The sequence below is a fragment of the Pholis gunnellus genome (assembly GCF_910591455.1).
Source record: "Pholis gunnellus genome assembly, chromosome: 12".
NCBI classification, from domain to species: Eukaryota; Metazoa; Chordata; class Actinopteri; order Perciformes; family Pholidae; genus Pholis; species Pholis gunnellus.
This window is the reverse complement of record NC_136539.1, coordinates 14,533,000-14,553,276: the sequence shown is the minus strand read 5'-3', so window position 1 is coordinate 14,553,276 and position 20,277 is coordinate 14,533,000. Positions and strand designations below refer to the sequence as shown.

The window sequence follows — 20,277 nt, the reverse complement described above, 5'->3', positions numbered from 1 at the left end:
TGTGTGACTGTAAAGTGTGTTCTCAATATCCTACATTGTTTACTATCCCGATGGTTGTTTTTTGTAGTATGCATAATGCATGCAATGTGCTTGTCTAGGTGTTACCCTTACACCTCCACACAGTAATTCAGATACAGTGGTACAAGTGACAAATACAGAGAACGGCAGTAGATCAGTCTGAGGAACCTGGCTGGTTCACAGACCAAGAAAGGAGTGTGGACTAGTAGCTGGACGGGTGCCAGTGTGCTGCCTGAGCACAGCCAAGGTGCCCTTAAGCATGGCACGAGGCCCCCAAACTGCTACCCGGGCAGCAGAGGCTAAATTGCACTGTGTGCTGTTTTACACTGTGTAAACTGTGTGATAATATGAGTTGATTCTTTTTAAATTGATAGTGTGTAACCATTATGATCCACAATGTGCCTTGTTTTTCTCAGAAACACAATACAATACCTCTTATATGAGGTTTGTGTGGCCTAATAATGTATTTTCATATACTCTATATTCTATATTCTATACTCTCTCTCTCTCTCTCTCTCTCTCTCTCTCTCTCTCTCTCTCTCTCTATTACCTCATTGCCCATTATGTTGGTATAGGTGTAATTGCGAGGTGATAATTAACAATAAACTGCAATACACAAATGCCAAACATCCCCTTTACATACACTCTAAACCATAAACTGTCTCACTTTGGACATATCTTGGTCAAATAGGACGCACCAAGCCATCCTTTTCACCTCATCGGTACATACTCAGGGTATCTGCCGATACTGATTTGTGATTTGAGACCAGTTCTCTCTTTTTTTCTCCTAAATGTCAAAGCTGCTTACCTCCCTGCAGTGGAACTTACTGGGGTCATTTGTATGTGATGTACACGTCGTACGACATCGTCGTAACTAATACATTTTATGATGACACTGTTGAAGCAGTTTACACTTACTGTTACCTTTTGTGTAATGTGACATTCCACTAACAAAAACGTTTGAAAAGTTAAATAAATAAATGGGAAAATGCCGTAATTGTGTAGAGCTATAAAAATGCATAAAGATGAAGTCTGGAAAAAAGTGAAAACTAATCACAGATTTTGCTGAAATCATGTTTATTTCTATTTTGATAGTTTGAGGTTATCCTGGCCTTAATGATTGACTTTCGTCCCGAATGACAGCATGTAGACTAAAGTAATGATCGCGACTCCTGTCGTCATTCGATTTAAAATTCCACCTTCTCACTCAGTATTTTCTCTCTCCTTAGGATGACGCCTCTTGGTCACACCTGCTCTGTCTCCTCCCTGTTTCCTCACCCAGTCTCCAGAGTTGAAACGCTTCATCAGCAGGCTGAGCGCTCCTGAGCACTCGCTGTGACCCTCCCTTTCCTGGCTGACGTCCCGGGGAGGTGATGCGACGGTTTGCCTACTGTAAGGTGGTGCTGACCACCTCTTTAGTGTGGGTGCTGGTGGATGTGTTCTTGCTGCTCTACTTCAGCGAGTGTAACAAATGTGACGATAGGAAAGACCGCTCGCTGCTCCCGGCCCTGCGAGGTGAGTATTCTGTTTCCCTTTATGAAAAGAGTGATAAGGAAACAAAATGGGTTTACAGTGAGTGAATTTGAAGACGTGTAAGAGCAAGTTGAATGTTAATTCTTGGCTTTAGCAGATGTTTAGGTTAAAAGACCCAAGGGAGAAAATCGAGTCCATCTCCATTTGGGATATATTGAAGGGAGCTGGTCAGAAACTGCTTTGAGTAATGATACATTTTTTAATTTGTAATAACGTTTTCGAGTAATTTCTCCAATTAAATCAAATGAAAATCACATTAAGATGTCTATTCTGGTGTTCAGACAATCTCAACTACATTAGTGTTAATTTAAAGGCTTGTATCACAAAATAATCAGGTTAATCAGGGAACACACAGTAAGTTTGCTTTTGCGGCATCGTAAGAAAAGTGCGTTTAGACCTTGCAGAAGATAGTTCCCTTTTTTGTTTTGTACCGTGCATTTTAGATCTTGTGGAAACAGACTTTTGTTTGGCAATACAACTTTTTACTGTGGATAATAAGCTGTAGACTTAAAACGTTTTTATTCCACCAGGATGTTTAATCTTCATCAACTGTCACAAATCCTATTAACATGATAAAGTTAATTGAGGAGATAACTTTGCCTGAAAGGTCAGATAAACATAACAATTTGAAAAATATATGCCATTTTTAATCAATGACAATAATGTCACAAATACATGATTTGTGGTTATTCATGTGAAAAATGCAAATGCACTGGTATGATTGTCCTGTGATGTAATGAATCTCTACGTCTAAAGATCCAGTTACTTTACCTTTAGTATGCACTGCAGTGAAGGGACGTGCATTTTATACCTGGGCCTTCAGTGCTGTCCTACTACAGTTGAACCACCTCCTAATAACCTCATTATGACGCAACAGCTACGGGTTATTATTTGTTTCTAGGGGTGTAACAATACACATATTCGTATTAAACCGTTCGGTACGAGGCTTACGAACCGAACAATACGTTTGAATAATACTAGTGCATTTGGAAAATGCAGAAGCTTAAATTGTGGGAAATATAATGTTCTCTCGGTGGAGCCACTGCGCTCAACCTGGCAACCCACCCAACGTAACAGACAACGTGCTGTCTGACACGCCCACCACGGAAGAAAAACATTGTACTCTGCTGAGGCATGTGTGTTCTGGGAGGCTATGCTAAACTAGCTTAGCAGGACAACAACAGCAGCACACAAGCTACAAGCTAACCCCCGCAGCGTTTCGGCAGCTGTTCCCTACTGACTGAACAGGGCTAAAGCAATGGCCACACAATCCCCATTTCTCCAGACCATAATTCTTGCTTTGTAAAAGAAAACAGATACATGAATACGCGCATGACGGGATGCATCGTCATTAACGGACAATGCATATAGTCAAAATCAGTGTAATTAACACAATGACAAGAACAAACTCACATATACCAGTCACATATATTTATAGGACAACAAAGCATCACAAATCAATCCAGTAAAACTGTGGCGCTAAAACACGCATTACGCCACACACTGAAGAGCATGGGCCATTCAAATATTATTCACATCAGTGGGAACAATATTAACCATATCATAAAAACGACACGATAGAAAATCGTTATCGTAATCGTAATTGCTGCTAGCTGTGGGGTTGGCCGACCCTTTCTTACGATGTCCAGCTTTTCTGGAAATATCCTTCTCCAGAAAGGCGTTGCCAGTAACTCCCAAAGCCATTGAGTGTTACAAAAACCACTTACTACTACTAAGTTCTGCTAGCTAGCTTTCAGCTTCACAACAGTGACGCTAGCCCACTGACCAATCACGCTGCACATTAATGCTGACGTACTTGTAGGCCACCTAGAGAGCTCTGACATGTCAAAGAATATGCCCAACGTGTCAAACTAAAAATCTGATTGGTTGAAGACTATGACAATCAACAATATCGTCCCCATTTATTTAAACTGCAAAGGCTTCCTTGCTCTCTTCTTACCTAGAGAAATAGAGGTGAAATCTGATTAGATTAAAGCTCTACTTAAAACAAGCTGCACTGGAAGCAGCGCTGCAGGCTGCAGAGCAACTGAGGAAGACAGTAGCTGTGCAATTAGAAAATAAGCTAATGGGAAAAATAATTAGAATACATGTAGAGTATTTATGAAACATTATTAAATTATAAAATGGCTGTAACTTTGTGATTCTGTTTACGCCAGCAGAGAAGGCTTTGCTGGCCCTGACGGCCCACCACTGATGCACTGTAACCTTGAAACAATCTCTGTGTGTGCGTTAGTTTGGGTATGTTTCAGAGATCAACCTAAACCACAGTACCGCTTTAGCAGAGTTCATTTCCTCACATGCCCTGCAGTAAGCAGGTTTCTAAGAGGCTCGCTAAGCTGCTTTTAAGGTTGAATGAGGCAGAGCTGCCAGCTACTGAGACTGATTACCATACCAAAGTCTAATGTTACATTGGAGTTACTTTGCTTATGTAATAGCTTAAATATGATGATTTGCTAAGTAAAAGAGTGGAGGGATGACATTTTTGTAGGTGACACTGGTTTTCTGTAACATTGCAGGTGTTTAAATCCTATTTGTTGTGCCCCAAATTAAAGAGCCTGATTCACATTACTGAAGCTTTTCTGTTAGGTTACTCTGATTACCATTCAGTTAAAGGTGCTACATGTTATACATTAATATAGCAGCAAACAACTATTTGCCATGTAAATATAGTGGAGTAATGTCACGGATCAGAGTCACGGATTGGATAAAATATCGGATCAGCACAAAAGACAAAAGGGAGCAATTATAACTTTCAGAGATCCCTGGTCATGTTTTTTTGCTGCCGATACTAATCACCGATCATTGATGATCCATATTACAGAACCCTTTGTTGGTTGATTATAGCAGTTGGTCTACAAGGCTCCATTTGTCCCAAAAATAATTTCAACCGCTCTGAAGTTAGTGAAACTTGCATCCTTTTACTTTGTTACAGTCATCTATAGTGTTCCTCTACTATATAAAAACACACAATTCAAATTATTAGGAAATAAAAGATTTTAATTGATTAAAACAAATCTTGTCATTAGCAGTTTGAATAATGTATTATATGCTGTTTAGAGGTATTGTAAACAGGTCATAATTCATCTCTAATATATGTTTATGTTGCTGTGAAAACATCTCCTTCAAACAGCTGGATTTATTCTCGCCAAAGCTACATTTTACGAGATTACATGCGTGCCGAACGGTGAGGGGGGGATCTGTACTGACCACGGATCGACAATAGTTGACAATGGACAATGGTTAGCTCTGACAGCACTATAGCCGTTGTTTGCCCTGTTAGCTGTGAGCCATGCACCGGCTCAGCCGTCGCCATGTTGAGAGCCAAGCTAAATGCTCCCAATCTTGTATACAGCACCTTTAATGCATGTTTAGTCAAAGAGAATGGAATCCTTAAGGTGCATTATTAAATATTTGGCCGCTGGGGAGAAAAAATAAATGTAAACAAAGTGACGTACAGTGACGTCTACACATGCAGAAGATGCAGAGATGGTTGTAGTCAGCTTTCATTTAAATAATCTTTCAGGCCACCTGACTAATGTTCGTTTATCATTTACTCTTGGTTTTTTGGTCTTCACCAACTCATGAGGAAAGTATCTGTTTGCTTAGCTTTCTTGCTGGAAACATTTGCCAATTTGTTGATTATGGTGGCTCTGACTGTACCATACAGTATATATGGTGCCGTTAAACCAATACAATGAGCTACAAGAGGCTAAAAATGTACTTACTGTAATACGAGTTGTACAAATCTATAGTGTGACGTCATGGTTTGCCGTCAGCTTCTACTCCATTGCATCCATTTTAGACAAGGGGGGGGGGGGGGGCAGTGATCCCACACAGGTCATTACTAGGCTGATAATAACCTTGTAAAGAATGTCTGCCTTAAGTTCCTGTTTAGTGCATGCACTCCTGAAATCAGTGTTTTTCAGTTTGACAATAATTAACTTTATGACCAGTCGCCCAGCCCATTATGTTTATGTAAGGTTTTACATTTTGTTTGACAAACTAAGGTAAAGTAATATAATAATGTGGAAAGGAAAGAATGCTGCATAGACTTATGTCATCACAGGTTCTTGGCAGCAGCAGGTTTATGTGAAGTCTTCCGTTCTTTTTTGCAACACACTGTAGCTAATTCAGTACTGCTCTTCCATACAATGGGTGGACTTGGGGGACACAGAATAAAGAAAAGAAAACTCCACGCCAAGAGTTCATGTAATAAGCTTTCTGTTTCTTTTCTAAATCCCAATCTGAGATACATCATCGTTGTTATTTTCTCACACTTAAGGACACTACAGAGCAAAAAAAGCTTAAATACAGAAGTTATCAGTGGAGTTGATCTTTTAGTTTAGACACCGCTTTAGAGAAATTCACCCACTTAACTTTCTAGTTGGTTTTGATTTCTATTATTGACTCCATTTAGTAGGAATTTATACAATCAGTCTGTTTGCAATTTGCATGTGCATGTTTCAATAAGCTGGCTTGAGATTTGTGGAGATCTACCCTGAGACAGCTACAGTTTCTGTGAGCATTAAAGCTAGCGTAGGCAGTGTATTTTTAGCATCATTGGCCAACAATTCCATAATCACCGTATTATAATTCAAGTGGTCTGAGAGAAAGACTTCTGCACCTCCTCTTGGCTCTGTTTTCAGGCTTTAGAGGTCATGTCAGAGAGAGGGCCTTCCCATTGGCGGTTCTGCAAATACAGAACTCCTGATTCAACGGCGGAATATTGTGCAAGAAAAGTTGCTGTTCCAGCATTGTCAAACGCTCGCTACATGGCAAAGCAACCTTAAAAAGGAAGACAGACGTATCAACAAGACAGTCTGATGATATCGGTGAAGCGTTTCAGAGATGGAGACAAGACCATCTACTGATCAACTGACAGAGTTGATTGGTTAATGGACATTTAATGGAATTTTACATTTTCAACATATTGAATTGATAGTGTGTTGCATCACTGCAAGGCACAGAAATAGATAGAACTCAGTTTAATTTTTTTTTATGACAATCAGCCCCATAAAGAGTCTGATATTTTTGAAAAATGAAATGTAATTCAGTGACTGTTGCGTTGCAGCACATATGTAAATATATATATCTATATCTATATAGATATAGGTATATCTATATAGATATATATACACAAGTTTAACTGTAGTCTAGATGTGTTCATTCAGCGAGAACAGTGAAAACAAACAATTTATCAAATAAATCATTTAGAGCATTTTGTAAAAGCAATTTGCTGCTCATGTGCAATAACACATAGAGCTGAGGTGAGAAGACACCACAGGCTGTTTTGCAGAATGCTACTTTTAGCTTTTTTAGACAAAAATATAATTCTAACTGTAAATTATTCTTTAGAATTTCCTCCCCTCCGGGCACTCATACTTTTGCAGGTATTACACTTGCAAGTCATACAAATCTTCTGATCCTTGCCTTGAATCTCTGATCTTTATGTGAGCATCACCTCACTTGGAGTTGTGTACAAAGACAGTATGTTGCAGTTATAGTGAAGGTGTGCATCAGTAGGGAGGCACCGATCCGACTTATTCAGTCCTGATAGTGATACCTGGGCTTTGGGTATCTGCAGATACTGTATACCGACTCGATCCAAGTGTTTAATTCAAGTTACAATTCAAGTTGTATGCCTAATTGTGTGGAAGTGACTGCGATCATTATTTTATGTGCAAGGCAAATCAATGACTTCAACATTGCTTTCCTAACTTTGTAAAACATAACAAATAAATACATTTATTGAATTGTTATTTATTGTTAAACATGATAATTCACCAGCAACTTGGTAAAAAATCTTGAAAATTAAAAGGAGCTTTAAATGATTTAAATGTAGCTAGAATTTGGTCCAAACTCACACAGTAAATAAGATTCCACTATATAATGAAGTAGTTTGAACATTGAACAATTGAATTGAATAGATTGGCCCCATTGTCACCGATATCTGACCCAGCTTATTACGTCTGGACCGATATCGGTGCATCCCTGCAAATCAGGACAGCGAGGCCGTACTCTGCAGGACGTTTTGTTCATGGCCTGCTGTGGTTTTGTGTTCAACGGGAGCTTTTCTGATATATAATGTAATGCCAGCTGGGTCAGACTCGAAGGAAGAAAGCGGAGCGGTGCAGCAGAGGAAAGAGGTGAGGTAAAGTATGAAGGAAAGAGAGTGATGCTTGTGATGGAGCCTCCAACTGTGCACCACAGACCCTTTCCTGTAAAGTAAATGAGAATGAAAAGAGTTAAAAGGACAATCTGCATGCAGATTGTGGCCTTGAGTGCACCTTGACAAGAGAAATCTGGGATCAAAGAATCCAGCTGAGCTCTCACAAGACATTTCAATAATGAAACATTGTATAGAGAAGGCTTACATGTACCATATGTGACACACCTTGTTTGTAGAGTGTAGAGTTGCACATGCATTGCTAATTTGTCAGAATTACGAGCTAATGAATCACATAATGGACATGTTGACAGAGAGACATGTGGCACTATATTTTTGTCCAGCACTGAAATATGAGTGATTGTTTCTCAGAAGACTCATTACCTGCAAGTGTGAGGGGAACCTTTTCACTGTAATTGCTTGGGATAAAGCTGCAGGCAGGGACATAGAATTACATTGATTGAGCCGAGGACAGACAGAGCCACTGTTCTCTTCCCAGATGATCGCGGCCATCTTTTATAATGAAAGCTCCGTGTCAGGCGGATATTGTGTCCAGCTTGAAAATACCACAGAGAGTTTGTTTCCTAAGGCTCCTCTGATATGTGTGTTCCTAAGAAAACCAGATTCATGTGACTATTTCTAGATTCTATGTATTCACTCTGACTTCTGAATGGTTTACAGTCATAATGAGGGAGTTAAGTTGTCAATTAGCTTTTATAAATAATATAACTGGCTGCCTAATGCAGCGTAAATATGCTAACATTTGGTATACGAATACTGAAGAAATGAAGTTAAAGGCTTGAAAACAAAACCTTTCTTGCAGGTAGGAGATCCTTGATGTATCCCCTCACTGAATTGCTTCATCTATGACATGAAATACACACTGAAAGCCACAAATAATACATACTTTAGTTAAAACATGGCTGAGAGTCTGCAGCTATGCTAGCTCTGGCTATACTAAGGCACAGCAGTGCTTTGAGCTAAATGCTAAAGTCAGCCTGCTAACATGATCACAATGACGATGCTAACGTGCTGATATCTAGTTTACCATGTTCACTATTGCAGTTTACTTTTAGTGGGGTAACATGCTAATTAGCTTTAAACACTAAGTCTTGGTGAGGCTGATATGGGTGTTTAGTCATAAATCAAATACAAATAAAAATTTTGACCACATGATGGCATTAGATGAAAAGTTATAACATTCACCCTGAGGGAAAAAATAGCCAACGTGACGCCAATAGTTGCCGTCATGGTGGTATCATGGTGGCGCGAGAGGAAAGGTCAGAGGATCCTCTAAGTCTACAAGCTTTATCCTCAGGGGACAATGAATGTCTGCACAAAATGTCATGGCAATCCATGAAACAGTTCCTGAGCGAAGTGGTTGCCCGGTTGACGGACAATTTTCGGAGCCATGCAGCTAGCGTAGATAAAGAGTGAAAGAGGTAAACAATGGAAATGAAAGACAATTTGTTGTTAAAAGCTCCAGTAGAATCAGCAAGCAGTTTTGACAGATGCACTTTGGCACAAATGGAAAACATGTACATTTTTGCTAAATTCATCTTAAATGGGACCCTTATTATCCTGACAAAGTCAGTTACATTTGACTGTTATGTTGCTAGAAATGACAATGAAAGTGCCACACCAATGAAGTGATGAATATATTGTGAGATCCGTCTTTTATCAATTGCACGAAACTAAGCCAAGTTTCATAAAATTACTTTTTTAGAGGGTCTACCAAATTGTTTTCACATAACTAACAAATTATGCAATGAAACACTGCAGTTCATGTGTAAGATATTACACATTATTTTCAGTAATCCACTTTCATAGTCAGATTGAAATATTGTCTATATAATTTCACACTTTTAAACTAATCTATAGGATTTTTACCTATAGACTGATGGATTGGAGAGGCATGTGTTTGATGGACACTTTGTTCAATCATCCAGCTCTGCTCTTCAGCTTTGTCCATCAGATTTAAGCCTATTTCCAAATGGAGAGCATCAGCAGCACCATAAACAAAAAAACCAAGATCAGTCGAGGTTAACAATCCAGCAGATCTCCACGAGGGGTCGTAGGGAATCCTCTTAACCTGGGACCGTGCAGCTAATGTGAACTGTGTGTCCTCCTTTCATGGAAATCACTGCCTCTGCTCTGAGAGATTATTAAAGAGAGCGCAGTCATAAATCTGTGGGAGGTTATTTACCATTGGTGAAAGGGAGCTGACTCCGTGCAGCAGCAGCCATGCTGATGTTTTGCAGGCATCAGACTGCAGCAGCGTATAGCAAAGAAGACTAGTAGTAGCTCCTGGAAAGGATTTTGCTTTACGTTCTCCCAAATCTCAGAATTCAAGACCTCCTAATAGATTAAAATGATATATAGCTCACAGATTGTGCATTGCTTAATATCCAGTTAGCCAGAGCCACAGCAACCAGGTGAGAGCTGAAGCAGAAGTCTGTATTAAGTGGCTTACACTGTTGTTTCCACACTGATGTGTGAGTAACGTTTTGTGAGAATGCACTCACATTGTCTGTATGTGTTATTGAAGGGAGTACAACACACTTTTCATATCAGCACATCCTGTATACAGTACATGCTGCCAGTACATTAATTTGTGTCTTAAAACACACACCTTACTTGCACATTGATCTGGAAAATTCAGTCTATATGCGCTGTCTTTTTACCAGGATAGAAAATTACACTTTACAGAGTGTAACGAGATAGAACTAGCATGCTTTGCTGCACTCTCCTCCGCCCGAAGAGTCGGATAATAAACCCTGCACAATGCTTTCAATAAAAAAGGGATCTCTCGGAATTTATCTGTAGTTCATACCCTTTGTCATGGACCAATTTAGAATAAAAAAAAAGATAAGAGGCACACTTTTTGTCTCAGAACAGCAAATTATATATGATATACATGATCAAAGAAGTATATTTTCGAAGATATATCTATAATGTGGATCATTTTCCCTTATTATGGCATAATGTTTTTTTTATTCAACTTTTGCACTCTTACTTCTTTGAGTTCTTGAAAACCACCACGACTGTTTTATTCTCTCTCCAATGGTTAGAACAGGGCGCACTGGCAACAGACTGGGTTCAGCAAGGTCAGTCAGTACTTCCATTTAGAGAGGAGATGTGGAGCATTTGTAATTTAGTGGGCTTTTATAACAAAGTAGTTCTTCTCTTCAATGGTTTCCTTATCAAGGATAGACCGTATATACAAAGGGATTTATTGTGCAATGCAGTTTGACATTACTTCTTTCCTCCTTAGTGAGAATAATACTAAAAAGGGGGTTGATTCCTCATCAGACACTCTTTTGTTTTGCTTCTGCTATGTTACAGCGGTGATATCTCGGAGCCATGAGGGTCCGGGGGAGATGGGCAAGGCTGTAAACATCCCCAAGGACAACCAGGAGAAAATGAAGGAGCTATTTAAGATTAACCAGTTCAACCTGATGGCCAGCGACATGATCGCGCTCAACAGGAGTCTGCCAGATGTGAGGTTGGATGGGTAAGCTTGAGTGTCTTCCAGATGCATGCTGTGAATCATACTGACTCCTTTAACACCTTCACACGCACACATCTGCTTCTCAACAGAGCAGTATTACATAGTCCTCGCCCTGCTCCTCCGCTGCCGGGAAACTTTAGTACACTTCACAACAGTCACACATTGCAAGGCGCTGATGTTTCTATATCAAAAAGCTGACATTTCGGCTGATGTTTTCTCCTTCTTTCGTCTTTATTCCTAGGGATTTCACTCCTTAATGTATGCAGGCTTGTGTGCCAGGTTCACTCGAAACTGTTCCAGTATTCAGACAAATGTGCTGGATGCCTCAGCAAGGCAGCAGGGATTCGTTCTCTTGTCAAAAGAGTCTCAACAGGGTTGAAGACAGTGATGCAGATAAAATGCTCTAAACTGTCAGAGCAATGTTATTCAGATGATTAAAGTAATTTCTAGTTTGTTGAGTCCATTAGATTTTATTGGTCTTAATAACTTTATCTAATGTGAAAAGACATCTCTAATTATGGGCACCGTTTCAATGCAGAATCCATCAGATCCCTCAAGTGTGTACATTAGGCCTGACATTAGAATGGGACTGAGGTTTTGTTTACTGTCACTCAAGATCTACTCGAGCACTTAATGAAAATCCGAGGAGCAATTTGTGTGAAACACGAGCACGTTCGTCTCGGGCGGCTGATATGCACCGGCTTTCGCCTCTTGCGGAGACATTATCCAAGTGATTCATGTTTAAATATTCCAACTGAACACAAGTTCTCCACAGCACTTTCATTAAGTATATGCCAAAGGCTCTGCCAGTCAGATGCACAATTAGAAATCAGCCACAAGAATGTCTTTTTTCACACCTACGCTACGCAGGTTTTTATGCAAATCTTGCCTATACCAAGAAAACGCCAACACTTAAGACTTTTGGCAACGTGGCGTTGCAAATATAAAGACAAATTTGCCTGCATAGTGCAAAACAAGACCTATTTTACTAAGAAAAAGTGAACATTCAGCTGATTGCAACATTTTTTCTGCCCATTATGGCTACATCCTTCTCTCAATATAAATATTACAGCAGTTTTATTACAGCACACAGCTTAGCTTTGCAAAAATGTATCCTGCTGTGTCGTGAAATTATCCAGAGCCATGCAGAATGGCCAGTCGTTGCCTGTGAACGGCAGTAACATTTTGTCTTGAAGGCAACCTCCTGGCCTAGTTGTGTCAGTCAGTGCTGTCACTTTGAATAGACAGGACTGAACTAGCAATGCTGTCTGCTCCGATGGCTTCTTTCACCCTCCGTCACCTCCCACCACTCCTCCTCCTGCCCTGGCTGTCCACCTCCTCCACTTCCTCTGTAATGCAGCTCATTCTTTATTCAACATCATCCACGCCGCCGCCGCCCCAAGTTTGCCACATTCTCACTCTTTGGCTTTGACAGACAGCCGTCAAGCGGACGTGCTGACATAGCTGCCATCACCGGTTTTACTTTCTTTACTTTCTTTGGAGATATTTGTCAGTGAATCTCGTATGACAATGTTTCTGCTCTGACAGCAGCATTTGATGGCAGTGAGACACACTCTCTTCTCAGACACTTTTCATATAATATAATGAGCTGTCGGTGTAGAGAACCGCTGTCGACTTAGACCAATATATTTAGACCGGGTATGTTTAAGGTTAAGGTCTAAGGATACAAATGATTATGTTCAGGTATTACATTAGTCATGGTTTAGTTTAGTTTAGCTGCTACAAATGATTTCTTATTTAGTAGGGTGAATGAATTATATAGTGTATAAAATGTAAATTCAAAACATTCATATTCAAAGAAGCTACAAGCAGCAAATGTGTGGGATTCTACGTGATTAAAGGATAATATGTGACCAAGAATGTTACATTTTATTAGTTTCTTTTACTTAACAACATCTCAAGATGAAATGGAGTTATAGTTATAGGTCATTATAATTATAACAATCTGTTAGTTAGTACTCTAAAACAGTGGTTCCAAACCTGAGGGTTGGGACCCCCACAAGAGGACCTGACAAGAATGTAAGGGCTGGTTAGATGACTACAGATGAGTAACTGTTTAAAAAAAAACTTTTGCTTCACAATGTTATTTTTTATCTAGAAACTGTTCAAATGCAAGTTGAATTGCTCATCGACTCAAAACTTAAACAATAGATATTCGATTTTTCACAAGAAGTGATAAATAGACGGGGCTTTATATGAACTTTCCTTATACCTGTAGCTCAGCAATACGCGTGGTTTGACTTTGCTTTGTTCTACTTTACTGATTTCATCCTGTTTTTACTGTTGCTCCATCAGCTGTAAGACCAAGCTGTATCCGGATGAGCTGCCAAACACCAGCATTGTCATCGTGTTTCACAACGAGGCGTGGAGCACCTTGCTGCGGACAGTTCACAGTGTCATCAACCGCTCTCCCAGACATTTGCTAGTGGAGATTGTGCTGGTCGACGATGCCAGCGAGCGAGGTTAGAAAGTCTACACTCACAGGTTTAACGTACATTTTGAGCTAGAATAGGCTGATGATCAATGTGAACGATATGGGAGACAAAGTCTGAGCTTGGAATATAGCTTGATTATATTCTCGATTAATACATTAATCATTTGGTTTACATATACCAGCAAATAGTGATAGTAGTGATGGTAATAATACTTTCACAGAGCCCAAGTTGACATATTTAGATTTCTTGTTTTGCCCGAACAACAGTTTAAACCCAAAGATTTAAAATTTTGACAAATAAATCACAACAATTCTCAAAAATTAATCATTTAAGTCGTGTTTCAATCAATTGACGAATTATTTCAGCTCTGTTGAATTTCATTGCTCTCCAAGTGCACCTTTGCTGAAATGTCTGTTGTTTTGTTTCAGACTTCCTGAAGAAGAAGCTGGAGAACTATGTGCGGACTCTGGAGGTGCCAGTGAGGATCCTGAGGATGGAGCAGCGTTCGGGTCTAATCAGAGCCAGGTTGAGGGGGGCTGCCGCCACCAAAGGGCAGGTCATCACCTTCCTGGACGCTCACTGCGAGTGTACTGTCGGCTGGCTGGAGCCCCTGCTGGCGCGCATCAGAGAGGACAGGTAGGAGACAAAGTAGACCACACTGAATGTTTCAAATTGAATGATGACATTTCAGAACTGTTACCGAAACAAGGACTGGATTCTACTCTTTGGGCGCTTATGATCTTCTCATTTTCAATCGCTTTAATCTTTTGCCTGTTCAGTCATGAAACATGCTTTAATAACACTGGCATTATCACATTTCACTTAAGTTGCATCATCGAGTGCTTGAGCCAAAGCTCTGTCTGAATATTGATGGGACAGCAAACTATCAGTTATGAATACACTGTTGGAGCCTGACGCTGCTGATAGGAGACGATAATCATTCTGCATCGTCTGCTTCTGCTGCTGCCTCAGAGGAAAAGCTCCAATTACTCTAGCTTCACTTTTGTGCTAAAACCTAGACGCTGGTTAAGTCAAGATGAAAGTGGAAAAGGACATTGTTAGAGACAAATGGGATTTATTTTCTTTTAAAGTGAGAAGGTGTTATTCATCAGAGCATTGAGCTATTATTTCAGGATTTTCTTTTACTTCCCTTTTAAAGAAAACACAAGGTGTATCTGCGGTGTGTATTTGTGAGAGTGACATGGATGGATAACGATCTATCTCATATCTGAGGTCAGACACATTAATTGTCCCTCAGGAAGAAATCAGTATCATATGACTGAGACTATTATATCATGGAGCCATTACACTTTTACTGAATGCTGCTACAGATGTATTGATGTCTATAAGTATGGGTGCAGACTGATGAAAGAGCGCAGAAAGAAAGTACACAGTGTGTTGACTGCAAGTTCTCATGATTGATGATACAGGTTGTTTTGGTAGACCTAAAGAAAGGCTGAAAGGGCTGGTTGACATCGGTTTTGTACATTTTTTTCCAATTTTGAGATAACACTATGACCTCATGGCAAATGTATTCAAAATTCAATTCCATCCATCCATCCATTTTCCTCCGCTTATCCGGGGTCGGGTCGCGGTGGCAGCAGGCCAAGCAGGCTGACCCAGACTTTCCTCTCCCCCGCAACATTTTCCAGCTCATACTGGGGGATACCGAGGCCAGCTGGGAGATATAATCCTGGGGTCTCCTCCCAGTTGGACGTGCCTGGAAAACCTCCTGTGGGAGGCGTCCAGGAGGCATCCTAATTAGATGCCCGAACTAGCTCAGCTGACTCCTTTCGACGCGAAGGAGTAGAGGCTCGATTCCAAGCTCCCTCCTGATGTCCGAGCTCCTTACCCTATCTCTAAGGCTGAGCCCGGCCACCCTACGGAGGAAACTCATTTCGGCCGCTTGTAGCCTTGTCCTTTCTGTCACGACCCACAGTTTGTGACCATAGGTGAGGGTCGGAATGTAGACCGACCAGTAAATTGAGAGCTGAGCCGGAAGGCGAAGCTCCCTCTTCATCAAAATGCAATTGATTATGTTTAAAAAAAAGTAGCAAATTTTGCTCAGTTGTAAATACAATGTGCAAAATATTATTATATTATCATGATACAATTACACTTGAAATTTACAATAATATTGAAAAATGTCCCGAATGCAAAGGTGAGTAAAAGTGCTCATTAGACCTTTTTTGAAGAACTGACTTTGCTATTTACTTTTATATACCTTTTTGGTTAAGATACTCTTCTGACAGTAGCCAACCTATAGCTAAAATATTGCTTACAGACTAAACTAGCAGTATTGTTACTCCTATACTAGTAATAGTACTCTACCTTTGTCTGCTTGAAAGCTATTTTAATAATGCAACAGATATTTTTGGGGGATTCTCCCATATGCAGATTTTTATATTGATGCTATAGCATCTCAACTACATTAAGTAATTAGTCAAACAGAAGATGTGTGAATGTTGACATGTACAGCGCTTTGAGGGGTCAGAAGACTAGATAGGTGCTGTATGAATGCTAGTTTATTTACCATTTATTCTCTGCTCCACTATGCCTTTTCATGGTCATTGTCTTATTTCAGCGATTAATCGACAAGTGATTGAAGTAAACACCCAGCTTTTCTGTCCATTATGATAAATGAAAAATCTACAGAATAATCCATAATAGAAATAGTAATTTGTTGCAGCCCTGTTGAGATCAACACTTGGCTTCCATTACCTTTAAAATACAAACCACTACCTGATTGGATTTCCCTTTCTTATATGTATTGTATTTTTATAAATAAGCATTGAATCTTACACTGTATTTTTCTTGTGTCTTCTTGTATTGTGTCTTTCAGGTCAGCAGTGGCGTGCCCGATCATCGATGTCATCAGCGACGAGACGTTTGAATACATGGCAGGCTCAGACATGACCTATGGTGGATTCAACTGGAAGCTGAATTTCCGCTGGTACCCAGTTCCCCAGCGGGAGATGGATCGACGCAAGGGGGACAGAACTCTGCCTGTCAAGTACACAAATACAATGTTTTCTTTTAGAGCTAAATCTAGATCATTTTTCAGAGGAATGCGTGACTAACTGTCCACTTGTGTAATGTCTTTTATTAAGAATTAAGAAAGAGGAGGTCAAATACAAAAAAAAGAGTTGAAGAGACATATTTGTAAGTTCAAACTGATGTTAGTTCTCAGTTTCTCATCTAAACTAAGAGTGAGTTTATCTGTGATGGCAGCCGGCTACAGTGGGGACGTGGATAGTTAGATTTCTCCTCCCAAACTCCTCTCATGAAAAGTGCCGTTTTTATCTTGCTGATATAAATAGATCGTTTTTCCTCTGTGTATCCCACTGATGAAAAACAACTGCCTAAATAGCGTCCTGATAGTTGTGATCGTGCTCTGTTGAAGCCCAAGTGTATATGAGCTCATTTATTTCAAAAATAGAAAAGCAGAAACTCTACTGACAGTTGCCTTTTTTGGGGGGGCTACACAAAGCCAAGGACACTTTGTCATCTGTATGCAAATCTCTCCCAGCAACAAACAGCATTCTTAATTAAGGGCCGACTTTAACATAGAATGAATTAAAAGATGAAAGTAATCGCCCCTCTGAGGCTTTGTTTCAAATTGTCAAACAAATTGGTCTTTTATTATGTTCTGAATGTTCCTTAGTGTTACACTAAGGTACTAATATATAGAGCAAAAAGAGAAGTAATATTACAAAAGGATTGTTTTGCTTTTCTTGCAGGACTCCCACAATGGCAGGAGGATTATTCTCTATACACAAATCATACTTTGAAGAAATAGGAAGCTACGATCCAGGGATGGATATTTGGGGCGGAGAAAACCTGGAAATGTCTTTTCGAGTGAGTGACAGACCGGGGGGGGGGGATGCTACAGTATCTTGATGTTATCATGTCCCCAGAGTTGGTTGATGTCAACGGGTCCATCTCCCTTTATTGCATCCATGTTTACCTCACTTGCATCTTTTGCTTGAATCATAGTCACTTCCACTTAAGATTCAAGTGAGGGATTCGAGGGAAAGATGCAAGTAAAAGAGGAATCATAGAAGTACATGTTTAGTGAAATGAGTTGTCCTTCCCTCTCAAAAGAAAAAAATACATCATTATTTAGTTCTGCTTAGAATGTCCTTTCATGTTTTGAGGGGGAAAAGGAAGAAATGTTATGGGACAAGATGGGATTTTATTGCTGATTGCGATAAAAACACTCACATTATCGTCACAGGAGTGACTTAAAAAAGTGTTCACTATTATGACAGGGAAGTGTAGAATAGAGCCTGATTTAAAAAAAAGAAGAAAATCAGGAGTTATCATGTAAGAAAGAACAGACTCACACAATGTTGCTATTTTAAAATGCATCTATCCTTTATTTATGCAGGAGGCTTGTGTTTCACAGTGTGTCCTACATATCTGTAATACATGTTTTTGTTTCTTAACTAAATGCAATTTCAGTATGTTTTAGTGCCATTTTAAGAGTTTTAAGCATAGTTCGATGATTATCTGGATAATATCATGAATCACAATTATTTTCCCCGGAATAATTGTGACTTGAAAATGTATTATTGTCCCATGTCAGTATGTTATTATTAGCTCACATCTAATTGCACAGTGATTGATTTGCAGCTTCACGTGACTGAATAGAAATGACACAATAGACAATAAACCATGTTTATTGCTTTCTTTCTTAATCAGGTCTACAGTTGATACACATCCACTCTTATCATGACGAGATTTTGAATAAGACAACACATGAAATATAGGTATTTGGGAAGAATATGGTTTCTTGTTTCTTTGCTTAAGCCTCTTTGCTTGCAGATTAGGAGCATCGTAATGTGTCTGTCTGCTTCCGTGCCTCACGCTATATAAAGCTCCATTGTGTTATATGTGTCTGCAGATCTGGCAGTGCGGTGGCTCGTTGGAAATAGTAACATGTTCACACGTGGGCCATGTTTTCCGGAAGGCCACCCCGTACAGTTTCCCCGGAGGAACGGGCCAAGTCATCAACAAAAACAACAGGCGCCTGGCCGAAGTCTGGATGGACGATTTCAAAGATTTCTTCTATATCATATCACCAGGTACACAGCTGTGGAGCCACTGTCTGGCCGCATCTTTCTGCCTCTGGAATAGTAGTGTCACACATGGATGACAGTTCTAACATGAATTCTGCATGTTTTTTAACGTTGCAGGGAATGTATAGTTCAGTGAGGGATTTAATAGACGTTTGCCCCTCTTTGCTACTCATGTGCTCGCGGATTTAGCAAATTGGTGTGAAAAGGAAAGACTTGTCTGCTCTCTTTGATTCTTTCATTGTCTGACATGGGACTTTTATCTTGCTCATTTAAGAATTTATATTTCTCCTTTTACTCCGCCTCACATTGGAGTTATATGCTGCATTTGTCATTTCCAAACGGATTAATTAATTTCTTCTTTCAGACACATTTTTAACTGCTCCTCTGAACATCTGAGTTAAAGAAAATTGTCAAAGATGGTTTCCTCTCTATCACGGACTTCTCTTAGACAAAGCTCAAACACACAGACACGGACAGACTAGAACAATAGGACAGTGCAGATTGAGAGATGAGTACCTCTCCATCTGTCGACTTAGAATTGTGATTACCCTTTAGCAGACAGCAGCGTCCCGGAAATCTCTGGTTAAGTGTTTTAGATGCCAGCTAACCTATGAGGGATCACCTGTAATCTGCCGATCTCATGGCTAAAATTGAGACCTTCTCCTCCACACAGTTGTGCAGGATTCTCCCACAGGGAGGTGTGCAGACGGAGCCGCGGTCGTGATGGATGAGTCTTTCTGCGTGTTGTGGCCCCGCAATGACCGCCTGTTCCTCCAGGACATTAGGGAGAATGATCTGGGCCACGCTGCTGCCAGACCTCACTTATTGGCACAAAGGAACACAGTGTGTTGCTCAGGCTGAGTTTGGGAGTGGCATCTAGTGATCCTATTAAAAGTGCATCTCCCTCCTCGTCCCTCATGTGCACTGGTGATTTGAAGATCAAAGAGGTTATTCATCATTTGCTACATAGGATGCTCAGAATCAACAGAGAGAGGGAGAGATAGAAGGGGAAATGGAGGACCAGCGGAGGAAGAGTGTTCTTCAGCACTTAGCTTTTATTTGCCAACTTAAAATTTCTATTTCCAAGTTTAAAGTGTAGAACCACGTAGGTGTTACAGAAGGTGCTGTTTGCGCTGTCGGGCTCCTGTTTGATGGATGAATACACCGTTTGTAATGTATTTTCCCTTATTGCAATCACACTCTTTCATGATAAATTACCACCCTGGATCTATCTACATGCAAGCTATGAGTCCTTAAGCATTCTGGGGAGAAACCATCTGCCTAATGTGTTTGTAAGTGTCTGTGCCCGGTCGCTGTCTAATCCTTCCTCAGTCTTCAGTTGCATCCAGGCTGATACATTATGCAGTCTCCATGTTGGCTAAAATAACATGCATCATGACACACAGTTTGCCACAATTGTTTCAACTTGTGCATTTCTGAAGGAGCTGTCTTATTTCAATTGGATTCAACTTAGTTTCCTCGCACGCCCTC

At 40.1% G+C, this 20,277-nt stretch overlaps 1 protein-coding gene across 3 annotated transcripts in view; it reads left to right on the top strand.

The window, feature by feature from the left end:
• Positions 1 to 1,391: 1,391 nt before the first annotated feature.
• Positions 1,392 to 20,277, top strand: part of galnt13 (polypeptide N-acetylgalactosaminyltransferase 13) — a gene marked incomplete at both ends in the record, with an annotated part of 29,656 nt that continues 10,770 nt past the window's right edge. For all 3 annotated transcript variants that reach the window (XM_079170532.1, XM_079170531.1, XM_079170530.1), the window contains 7 exons: positions 1,392 to 1,533; positions 11,084 to 11,252; positions 13,566 to 13,732; positions 14,134 to 14,341; positions 16,548 to 16,718; positions 17,446 to 17,563; positions 18,612 to 18,792. In XM_079170532.1, the coding sequence (XP_079026658.1) occupies positions 1,392 to 1,533; positions 11,084 to 11,252; positions 13,566 to 13,732; positions 14,134 to 14,341; positions 16,548 to 16,718; positions 17,446 to 17,563; positions 18,612 to 18,792 (1,156 nt within the window). The remainder of the gene's footprint in view (positions 1,534 to 11,083; positions 11,253 to 13,565; positions 13,733 to 14,133; positions 14,342 to 16,547; positions 16,719 to 17,445; positions 17,564 to 18,611; positions 18,793 to 20,277) is intronic.